This window comes from Nilaparvata lugens, chromosome 6 (assembly GCF_014356525.2).
Source record: "Nilaparvata lugens isolate BPH chromosome 6, ASM1435652v1, whole genome shotgun sequence".
In the NCBI taxonomy this organism is placed as follows: domain Eukaryota; kingdom Metazoa; phylum Arthropoda; class Insecta; order Hemiptera; family Delphacidae; genus Nilaparvata; species Nilaparvata lugens.
The window spans coordinates 47,256,380-47,269,247 of record NC_052509.1 but is presented as its reverse complement, the minus strand read 5'-3'; the positions used below and the strand labels follow the sequence as shown (position 1 = coordinate 47,269,247).

The window sequence follows — 12,868 nt, the reverse complement described above, 5'->3', positions numbered from 1 at the left end:
CAAATAGATTAAGAAAATGAGAATATTATTTGTTAATATTGATACACAATTGAATAATATTCTCATCTTTCAAAATAGTCTTTCTTGGAGAAATGCAGTATCAAATATATTCGAAAAATTTGATCATATGCAGTTGAATCATTATCTCATATCATCTAGAAAAACAATGATCAAGAAACATTATCCTATGAAAGAACAATAATTGTGTAATCAGTTATACTATATTATCCATGAACAATAATCATGTAGTCCCCATACCTGGAGGTACTGATAAATACTAATTAAATTTTGAAAGTGGTGTATTTCAATCCAAGATAGAATTAAACGGGGAGAACTGATCCTCATAGATTCTATTCAATAATCATGGTGATCATGGATTTATATATGTACCGTTGATATAAATAGATTGAGTGGAAAAGCTTCAATAGAGCGGACAAATAATTTTCCCAGACTGTCTAATTTTTTAAATGTTTGTGAATTTTTTGGAAAAAAGTTTAGTTCATTCATCTAGTACTAGAAACGGGTCAACCACTTGCATCGATTATGTAGTAATCACCTGCTGAAATAGTTATAGTAATTACTGCAATTACCCGGTGGATGGAGTATTGAATCTTTCGATGTGTAATTGACATCAGCACTACTAGACGATTCGTCGGATTCATGCAATGGATTGGTGAGTGGATGGTTGAGGGGTTCTGGGGTGATAATGAGGTATATTGTTGAGTTGGATTGCGACCACGCCAGACCCTCCCAAGCCCAACACACTGGCAAGTGCCTCAAAATTGCAGCGTAGTTATCGTTCATTACCTCGAATCGAATAGCGCCAGGCAACAGCTGAACGTTGTTGGTAATGCTTTTACCATTTTATTCTCAGCTATCACAGGTTTATCGATTTCACAAATCTAGGTTCTCGATTCAGGTATCTCATCGACCCAACATAGGTTTTAACGAGGCTGTCAATATCGTAGAAGTAGGGTGATAGTTTCTAATAATGTGAACAGTTCTGGGCAGAGAAAATTGGTATGCGTTTAATTCGATTATAAGATTAGTAAATAGGTTTGTGGTTTTGTATTCAAATAAGTGCAATGCATGTATTCACTTATTGAGTGCAATATTTCTTAAGTTTTCAATTTACTGTGATACATTTATGATTCATTTAATCTATTATGTTAAACTTCAAAATTTTCAAATCATGGACCGAAAACCAAGTGGCGGAGCAGTGACTGATTTCATAACTTACTAATCTACTAACCTAAACTAACACTTCTGCCACCAATTTTTTTAAATTTTCGGCCTTATAATTTTTGAACGAAAAATCCGTGCTGATTATGAGCTGATAGAGCATCGAATTATCTTCAATTTGATGTATATTTACACTATTTTACGCATTTCTCTACCAGTGTTGCAGCAGTTTTAGTGATGAGAGTGAAAATTTCTGTTCAGCAACAATAGATTAGTTGTCAATGGAATTTGAAGGGAATGTTTGGAACACATTTTTCGACTTTGCAGCTTTGTTGAGACTAGTTTGGAGGAGAGCATATAAAAAATCCCAACCCCTTCATCATGTGCTTAAGGGATGAGGGTGGTTAGAAAGTTCCACTTATGACTTACATGCTTATATCTTGGAAACAATGCGTTATATTGACATAATCAACTACATAAAAATGAAGCTCAAAAAATTTTCTACAAGTTTTGTTTTGTAGAGGTTTTCAATCAATCCGATACTCTTCGAGATATTTGAGTTCTAAAGTTATGCATTTTCGAAAAAGCATTTTTTCTTCCATTTTCCCGCTCTTTCAAGTCTTATAACTTCTCAACAATTGATGGAACAAGAATGTGCTATTCACGAACTTGTAAAGCATTAAATTATCTTTCATTTCATGTATAATTTGACTATCTCACGCATTTCCATACGACTGTTGGAGCAGTTTTAGTTTTGTGTGTCAAATCTCAAGATTTGCAACAAGTGACTTCCTTGAATATCACACTATTCTGTCGTCATAAATATTGGCTGTGTGCTTCAGTATGAACATTAATATTGAGTACCTATTGGAGCATCTGCGGAACTAAATACAGGGGGTGTTTCTAAGCTTCCTACCGAAAAAAGACACTCAAAACTAAAAATGCTGCAACAGTCGATCGGGATGCGTGAGATAATTGAATTATACATGGAATGGAAGATAATTTAATGCTCTACAAGTTCGTAGCTAGCACATTCTTGTCCCATCAATTATTGAGAAGTTATAAGACTTGAAAGAGTGGGAAAATGGAAGAAAAACAGCTTTTTCGAAAATGCATAACTTTAGAACTTGAATATCTCGAAGAGTATCGGATTTATCGAAAACCTCTACCAAACAAAACTAGTGGGAAATTCTTTGTGCTTCATTTTCATGTAGTTGATTATGTCAATATAACGCATTGTTTCCAAAATATAAGCATGTAAGTAATAGGTGGAAAATGCAACTTTCTAACCACCCTCATCCCTTTAGCACATGATGTAGGGGTTGGGTTTTTTATATGCTCACCTCCAAACTAGTCTCAACAAAGCTGTAAAGTCGAAAATTGTGTTCCAAACATTCCCTTCAAATTCCATTGACAACTAATGTATTGTTGCTGAACAGAAATTTTCACTCTCAACACTAAAACTGCTGCAACACTGGTAGAGAAATGCGTAAAATAGTGTAAATATACATCAAGTTGAAGATAATTCGATGTTCTATCAGCTCAAATCAGCACGGATTTTTTTCATCAATCTTTCAAAAATTATAAGGCCGAAAATATGAAAAAATTGGAGGCAGAAGTGTTTTTTCAAAAAAATTTCTCACCTTCAAGAGCCGATATCTCAGAAACTATGAGAGATATGGAAAAAATGTAAGGGACAAAACTTGTTGGTAATTTTATAAGCCTCAATTTTACACAGAATACAAATGTTCACAAGATGCATAGTTTCCGAGCTATATGCGAAAAATGAGAAAACGGTACTTTCAAACCACCCCCATCCCTTTAGCACAGGGTGTAGGGGTGAGGACTTTTGATATGTTAATCCTCTTACTATCCTTAAAAGATCTGTGAAGTTGAAAATTGTGTGCCAAATTTTTCCCTCTAGTAACATAACAGTGTCACTCGATGATTTTCTAGATTATCAAGCAACGCATTTCCAACATTGTTGGGATTCAATCAAATGATTCACTGGATACTAAGCCTTTGGAGATTGAGAACGGCATGAGCACAGCTTGAGATTATCAATATCATTATCGTCAACAGAGAGCACTCAAAGCATTCATTCGGAAAATATTTTCGAGGCGGACTGCTTCTGTAGAATTGTGTTTACTATCGTGTAAGCAGAGAGAAAACCAGAAGGACAAGAACAACTCCTACATCGACATTGATCTCTTATCTCATCTTTCAACTTCATCTCTTGATCAACCATACCTCTTCCTAGATTTCTCTTCACTCACATTCGATGATCTCATGTCATTATAAATACTATTTTCTGCGAAAAATCATGAAGAATGATGATCAAACTAAGAACTGTAGTTTATTTCTCCATGATAAGACCAAGGTTCTTGCGCGACAGATGATTTCTTTGACAATATCAAACTAAGGACTGTAGTTTCTCGCTACATGATAAGACCTAGGTTCTTACATGGTAAATCAAATTTGTATGAGTTTGTGAGGAACGAAGTTTTTTTCAAGTATTCCTCATACAATGATAAAGATAGAGTATTGGATCACCCATTCCATATAGAACATACTCTTCCAGTCATATTTCTCTGAATTCAATCCAGTCAACCGCACTTGTGGCAGTAGAGGGATTTCCTTTACGCAAAGACAGCACGGTAATGTTATGATTTTGCATAGTTGGGAATTCACATTCAAAGGGAAACAATCATTCTCAGAGCCCCAGTCGAGAGACCAATGGTTAACCCTTCTTTGTGGTAGATCATTTACAACCACCATTACTCATCTCGCCTCTGGTTGGTCGGTGCTATGACTGCAATTATTCTCTTCATCAAAAGAAACTCGCCATGCTTTTTGTGACGGCATTCTCCCTCGGGGACCCAGACAGGTCTGCTAACATTGTCGTATTTGCTAATTACTCTCGATTATTGTTGGCTACATAATGGTAACATACAACGATGCTAGGTGAAGGAAGCTGCCGCCCTGGCGGTGAATCGCGGAACTAAAGCTGCGGATGCAGACTTCATAAATCTTATCAACAACAATGACTGCTATGACGATTCATCACGGCGCGTCATTCATGCTTAGCTGCAGCTGTCCTTCTCATGACTCTCCGTCATTGTCTTGTTGAAATGCGCCCAATAAACCGTTCTCCCGCCGCCTTTCTCTTACACAGCAGCCTTCACAACCCCCTACTAATAGACTACTATTATCTCGCAAATTTGTAGGCCTGGCCAGCCACGTGAATCATGTTGGGAATTCTCTGTTCGTTGTTTGATATTCGAAATCAATTAGTTCCATGTTTATTCTTCGAATTCCTATTGTATTATACTCCATGATCATGATATCGTTCTGTGAATTGTGTTGAGTTGGCCAACATTGATTTTCATTTTATTCCTATTTGATGGAGTAATAAAGCGATAAGCCGGTACCTACCTCATAGTAGATGAGGTATTATTCTCTCTTTCCATTGCAGCACTACCAACAACGAGCTATTGTTCTATAATTTATTATATTGATATTAATAGTTTCGAACTGACAATTTTGTGAAGTAGTGAAGACCTACAAGATTAGACCTACTTCGGACTATGTGTTACCTTATCTGAAGGTAACACAAGAGGAAGAGCACACGGTCACCTTACTTTTTTCTCCCTATCATTGATGATGTACTTATTGCCAGAATAACAAATCCATTGAGTTTTTTGTAGCTTTTCAATATTCTTCATATTATATTGACTGTTTTGACATTGAGTATGAATTTTTCTTAAATATTCTCATCCCTCAAAAAACCTTTACCTGATAAAACTATTATGTGACTTGTGTGACAGAATAAATATGCACCGCTCAACAATAGTTAGAAATGATGATGATATATACACAGATAACAGACCTAGAGGCGCAGAATGTTCTATACTATAATTTTGGAATGTTTCACCATTTGTCACAATAGAAAGTGTTTTAGAACTTCCTACCAAGATTAAACGAATAGTAAGTGAGTTATTGCAGCGACTGGAGGTTTGTTACAGTGCCCGCCAAGGCATGCTGCAAAAGTCTGCCTCAATAATTCAACAATCTCTATCTTTTGCATGTTATCCATTAGCGATTTCAGATCATATCAAATGATAATAGAACTTTACATAACACTTCTGTGCTTGGCATAAGTTTAGTCACTAGAAGTACCCTAGAATATTGGTGGGGAGTTCTGAAGCACTCTCTATAATACAAAGTATATTATTATTTTATGTGAACAAAACTGATTATGTGCGGATCACTACATTGCCGTTTTATCTATAACATTGACAAGCATTATCATGAATACGACGAATTTAACAAAACATCGCAAACTTTATTAGCAGATTTATTAGAGATACAGACTAAAAATAATTTTCAAACAAGAATTATAATGTTCTCATTTTTGTTACAGAAGAGTGTGATGGTGACCTGGGAATGGAGACTGGGGAAATCCCAGATAATGCAGTCACAGCCAGCTCTTCTTATGTTCCAAACGTTGGACCACAAAATGGAAGGTGAGATTGACTTTATATTTAACAATAAATGAATATGAATAGTAACCCAATTAGCAAGAACCAGAATGAAATAGAGAAATAGTATGAAGTAACCTGGAATACGATCAAATTACTTGTTTGTGATATGCACAGCTTTCTAATACGAGAGCTATAAATGGCAAAAACGACATAACCCACTCGTGTACCAAGTTGTGCAGAACTATTCATCATGTCACTATTCCAGCTATTTTTTATTGTGAAGAAGACAGGGAATGTTAGTGAGGAAATGGTTTGCATCCAGCTCGACTCTGGCTCGTTTGTTATTGCTCTGCTTCAATCACAAAGTGAGCGAGTTGAGCATTGGGAACTGGGAGCAGAGTGGTCGGCTAAAAAAATACACACTGACAATAGAACGGAGACTCGTGTTAATGTATTCTTTGGATGTTTTAGACGCGGTGAACGGAATGAGATTGTTTGGGTAAAAGGAGGCTTCCAGATGAATGCGGATTGTCTAACGGAGAGTGAGTGAACCTAGTGGTGAACAAGGGGGGTTCTTGCGGTGATGGGGGGGACTTTACATACCCCCGGGGGGCTCGTGTGCCCTGTTCCTCTGTTTCGGTCAGACCCACGCGTGCTAGCTCGCTTAATTACTGTGTACGGTCGCCGCCGGCACATTTTAGTGGTTTTAATTACGCGATTTTTATTGTTATTTCCTTTTTCACTTTCCATCTCTTGTTTCGTTTCGTTTCGTCTCGACGACATTCAAGTGTTCGTCGTTTATTTTTTATCGCTGTGCAAGAAGTGCCGACCCGAGTGTTCTCACTGGCAAAGAAAAGTGAGGAATTTTGCGGTTTAATGAGACGTTGTTCGTGGAGACTATTATAAGGTAGTGTGGTTATTTCAATTTACAACCTGCTTCTTGAGGGATATGTTAAATTGTGCATTTCATATTCCTCTCAAATTGCTAAGAACCGGTCTATAATTAGAAGTTGTAATTTGAATGTGGAATTGTAGATTACAAATTCTTCTCGAATTGTGAAGTACTCAATTTTTAATACACTGGTTCCTAACAAGTTGAGAAAATTATAGATTTCAAGAGACCAATTAAAAACATGAACGCAATGGCTATGCAACTTAAGAGTAGAGTAAGTTCATGTGTATAACATATCATTCAACCCCAATATAATTCTCAATGAATAATAAATTGTTAGATATAGAGTAAATACAACCATTTCTTGAAAAATCTCTCTCGTGCCAGTCTCCTGCCTGTTACAGTCTCTAGTGAAATATTGGATTTTTCAACCATTAGTGAAAAAACTTTTTTATGTCAGATTTCACTGTTTTTAACGCGATCATAGAGTTAGAGATTTGTGATCCGTCTTATAATCCGTAAGTCCAATCTGTCAAAAGCATCAGAACAAGCAGAAGAATGCAATATCCACGACAAGAGTGCATTCCATCCTCCAAAATTGAAAGTCACAAATCTCTAACTCTACGATCGCTTTAAAACCAGTGAAATCTGACTTGAAAAAATGTTCTCACTACTGGTTAAAAAATCCAATATTCCATTATAGTCCAGTCGATATAGACATAAAAAAGGGGGTGTGCTTGCAATTTATATTGTAGTTCTGATTTTTTAATATATTATTTGGGTACATAGAATAAGTCCAGAACCAATTTCTTCATACAAAATTTCCTTGTAGATACAGGGAGTCCCAAAAACCTCGTATTTTCGGCTCATTTTTCAGTTTTGAGCTATTTCTGCCAAATCTCGTAATCGGACATAACAATTTGCTCCCGCCTTTTTTCTAGATTATGAAATTTTGAATGAAATGAGATCTTACGGAACTCTCTATCTCCAATGAGTACTGAGTTATTATTTTTCAAAAATGAGTGAAATTTGAAGAAAAAATCAATTTTGATGAATTTTAGTTTTTGATCAACAATATCTTCCGATTGTTACTATTTAGATGTATAATTTATTTAAAATTCATCTGAGCGTATTTTTTTGCTCTACAATCTGAGATCAGGTACAGCGCTCTATCTCATATAGATTTCCAGGTACACCTGACAACAATGTTCCTTGTATTTTGAAAAACACCTAATTCTCAGCTTCAACCATCATCACCAACTACATAGTCTTCACATTGATATTTCGCACAATTACATGAGTTCATGAGATTATGTTCTATGAGAATCACCCGTTAGATGCACTTCATTTCAGTATTTCCTAGTGGAGAGGCGCGCTTAAGGACACCTCAAGGATCAAAATTTCAAACACTCTTATAACCTCTGACACAATGTTCAGATTTCATCGTACTACATTTCATTCTTCTCGGCTCGTCAGGGCGGTCCAAAACCATGCATCATAAGTCAAATTCGGTCGAAAAGTGGAAGATTTATTGTTGAGTGTACTAAAGCCCATATTCCAATACACAAAAAAATGGCCAATTTCTATATTCAAAGCTATGTATCTCGGTAACCCCGTATTATAAAAATCATTACTTGATCTTGAAATGTACAATAGAATTTCCTCTTCCACCTGCTGTAAACGATTTATGGAAAAATATTTTCGTAGGATGAGATTTGATTGTTGAAAAAAATCAAGAAATTGTAGATATTTTTATCATATTAACGGTTTTAGCAGTTTTATGATAGGGAAAAGTGTTTCAAGATGGATTTTAGAGTTGGATGAATTTATCTACAATTTTGAATCAATCGAGAGTTTCTATGATGTGTCAGACTCGTTTTAGAATCTCTTGATCAACAGTAAATCACAGAAAAAATGTAAAAACTGAAATCGCCATTTTTGAAATCTTCTGTAACTTTCGAATGGTATTGGAATTGAAAGTATTATTTATTGGAGTGGGTAGAGGAGAACAATTTTCACATCCTCACTAGATTTGGAAATTTTATCAGAAGTATTTCAAAAGTCATGCAGCTTTGAATATAGAAATTGGCCATTTTTTGTGTATTGAAATATGGGCTTTAGTACACTCAACAATAAATTTTCCACACGGAAAGGACAAGGAAATTTTGCATGAAGAAAAGGGTTCTGGACTTCTCCTATGTACCCAAATAATATATTAAAAAATCAGAACTACAATATAAATTGCTTGCACCAATGTATATATAGTGACTGGACTACTAGTAGAGACTGTAACAGATACTTCACAGATGATAATATTATACAGAGAAGAAATATACAGGTAAATCAATACAGATGATACTTTAAAAGTTAATAGTCTAGTAGTTATAAGACAAGAGAAAGAGAATAATATCAGGAGGAAGTGGATGAGGTAGAAGTTACGACTAGAGGGAAAGAGATATCAGCGGATGAAGATGAGAAATAATGTCAAGGAAAGATGGAGGCGATGGAATGGAGAACGTGCCCAAGGGAATGGCAGAGATACAATAAATTCGAGTGCGGAAAAAATCGCCGAACATTTGTCAGGTGAATCTTTGATAGGTGTCCATATATTCTGGAGCTGTCCTATTTTCGGGGCTGCTGCCGATGCTGCTGCTATAGCTGCAAGGTGTCAGCTGACGGAATAGAATGACTGCTTGCTACTTCTTGCTAGGCTACATGTAGCCACAACCATTTATAGCCTGCGTAACGGCGACGTGTGTGCCTTTCAGAGCACCGTGAAGAATATAATGTGTTTGTGGAAAATTTGGAAGAAATAATCATGACTATGTGGAAAGAGAATTAGGCAACCCTTGAAGATTTTGGAGCAAAATAGAGAAAGCTGAAAGAAGAAGAATTGGTGGGAAATGAAAGCAAGAAATTATAAAAAAAACTGAGAAAAGGGGATGAAGTAACCCTTTTACAGGGAGATGAAAGAAGAAAAACTGAAAGAAGAAAATTGTTGTGGAATGAAAATGGGAGAAATGAAATATGGGAATGTTGTGGGAAGATAATGAATATATCTTCAACGGTTGACACTGAAGATAGAGAGAACTGGAAGAGTGAAATGAGCGCAATGAGGAATGAGGTGCAGAAATTAGGGGAAGAATACTCATTGTTCATCATCATCATCACCATCATCATAATCATAATCATCACTATCATCCGGAGCTTATGTGGACATCATCAGTACAAAGCTACTTATATATTTTAACGAATGTCAGAAATATTTGTCTTATGGTGGTGAACCACAACTCGTACATACAACTCAGACAATACAATTTGAACATGATATGAACGTACAAACAACAACTCTGGAGATGGAGCTGGATGAAGCTTGAAGAATTGTCACTTAAGTAAGCTCTTGCGAGAGATGAAAGTAACTGGAAAAAATCGGAGGGGGAAATAGGAGAATGAAATTAGAAGTTGGGATATTGGATGCTGAGTTCGGACAGAAGAATGAGTTCGGCGAGGGGTGAATGAGCGGAAATGAAAAGAGCCAGAATAAGCAATGAGAATGGATTGATTATATACGAGTTAATTGATTAATTATGATTTGAAAAATAAGTAAAATAGAAACTCAGGAAAAAGATTTGAGAGAGAGGTAGAATTTCACAAAAGTAGAGGAAATAGAATAATTTTTTTGTTGGATTATAATATTGAGGAGCAGTAATGGTAGGTTTTATAAAATAGTAGGATACAATCATGATGGGGGTATAACTGATGAGAATAGAATAGAGAGAATTAATCGAGATATTGAAACAAGAGGAGGAAGTATTAAGAGTGGGAAAGGACAACAGGGAGGTAATGAAGAAATTTCAAGATAGCATGTGGGGAGAAATGCGGAAAAATAAGTTTTAAGGGAAACTGAGAAGGAAAATTTGAAGAGAATATGAAAAATAGAAGTAGATGAAAAAGAAAAAGTGAATCTCACCCCCATTCCCATCCGACAAGCCGACCAGCTATCAGGTGGAAAGATGGGCGTTTTTTATAAATAGGCTCATGTATTCGTCGTCCCACTTTCATATTTCGACGTGAGCCTACCACTCTACCCTTCCACACCCCACAACCCTTTCCTTCCGAAATCTCCATGCTCCACAATTGACTATAACCGAGGTGCGGGCTCCACGATTTCGATTTATGACAGGCATGCATCCTCTTCCCCGAGCAGGAAAGGGCTCCCCCATTTGTTGCAGTCACCGTAACGGCTGAAAAGCGCCTAGGCCTATGCTACATTCTACCGTCAGATCCACTTCAAACTGTCAGCTTAGGTCAAATGGGGAACGTTCAGTGCTATCTATAAATAATTCTGACAGTTTTGAGAGAATTGTTACATCCTAACTGCCACAATATACTTACTCACTTACCTCTACCCGGCAAATTGAGAGATTCTTTCAGGCATCGTCTCCCTTCAGAACGGCCCTGACAAGGCATCTCACGATTACCGCACGCTTACTTGGTTCTGATTTATGGACCTTCAAAACATTTTACACCTAGACTCTTGTGATGTTAGTGAACTGACTGAACAACTCCATAGTACCTCTCATATAGAATGGCTTATTTGTCGAAGGTATGAATAATGGTTGATAATAATCCATTTGAAATTGGAAATTGTTGCATACTATCATCTACAATATTGATAGGAATATATGGTATAGATAGGAATATAATAAATATTATGAAGAATTTTGAAAATTTGACGTTTCTTCCACAGTGCAGCAGAAGAAATTGAGGATGATAAATTAATGTCAGATTGAGATAAATACCTTTCACGAAGGAAATTGAAATTTAGAGAATTTGAATTGAAAAAAGAAATTATTCTAGAGGAATACCGAAAGAATAGTTATCGATACAAGTACTTGGAAGGAATGAGAATTAGTATTCAATTGTAATGATTTTCCGTTGCATATAACCACACAATAATTTTTGATTATAACCTTTAATCTGCGGTATGAGCTTGAATAAAATAAAAAATAAATATTATAAATATATAATAAATAAAAATAAAAATAATATAAACTGGTCATATCACAGGTCTTTTACTGACCAGGTTGGGTAAGGTTTTTTGCAACAGCGCCATACATTATTCTATTCCATCTTACAATCAGAATTATTAAAAAACTCAATGGAATAAACAATGTTTTTTCTCTTCAAAACAAATTCAGTACAAGTTTGAAATAATCAGGATTGGAATTCATTCACGAAAAATAAAGTTTTGATACCGTAACCTTAGTTTCTCGTATTGTGAACTAAGAAAATAATCTACTTAGTTTTGAGAAACGTTTATCAATATTTTATACTTCTGTGTGTCATAGTTCGTTGTGTAGTAATGTACATTTCACAATATAGCTCTTAGAATTCCAGTGGTAGAATCTTTAGCACCTCAAGTTCTTTCAAGATACTTTTGCAGATACAATATCCCAGTGTTGTGAAACTCAGCAAACAACTTATTTTATCGAAAGTCCAAACTTATCACATTCTAGATGTGGTGTCGAGTAATAAGTGAATTTCCCTGTCCTAGTATTCTCAATTTCAACAATCAACTCTTCCCACCGAATTTTAAATCTTATTCCCCTTTCAATGTGTGGAGCAGCTGTTGAAGTAACCCTTCAAGTACAGGACAACAAAATGCCTGCTCATCAAGGCTGGATGCATAGCATCAGCCGCAGTACCTGGGTAGGCAGTAGGCAGTTCATGCGTAAATAACAGTTGCTTTGATGTGCTCCATCACATGGGGGAGAACAGAGATGTTTGCTCGCTTCTGATCCCAGCATGTGTGTACTTAGTGGTCTCCAGGCTCAATGCTGTTGTTACCGCACCAACTAGGCCCAGTAATAAACGCGCGTTTCGGTTCCACACACTTGCAGTGCAGAGTGCAGGTCGGCTCCTCACACTTGTAGTGCAGAGTGTAGGCTGCACCTTCAGCACCAGCACACATCACTTGTAACTGAATACTGCAACTGTCTTGATGGTTAAGTTTGTTCCTAGTCTTGGGATCATGATCCAAATTTCATGGGTGTTACAATATTATTAACTGAGTAGTTGTGAAGGTGATATTGTGGTATTTATCCATACTGAATGGGAAGACAGGATAATATATAATATCTTTTCATTCAGTATTGATAAATACTACGATATCAACTTTACAACTCCTCAGAATAAATTTGTCCTTGAACAAATTTATTAATAATCGATACTTTCAATTAAATATTGAATTCTCATGAATCTGTAAAGTCACTCTCCTGGTGACAAATGATTTTGTCGGAGAAGGCTT

The 12,868-nt window shown here is 36.1% G+C and overlaps 1 protein-coding gene across 1 annotated transcript in view; it reads left to right on the top strand.

Annotated features, from left to right (window-relative positions):
• LOC111053666 (discoidin domain-containing receptor tyrosine kinase B) overlaps nt 1-12,868 on the top strand; it is a 230,478-nt gene that overhangs the window by 124,220 nt on the left and 93,390 nt on the right. The window contains exon 3 of the mRNA XM_039430947.1: nt 5,606-5,708. Coding sequence (XP_039286881.1) covers nt 5,606-5,708 — 103 coding nt within the window. The remainder of the gene's footprint in view (nt 1-5,605; nt 5,709-12,868) is intronic.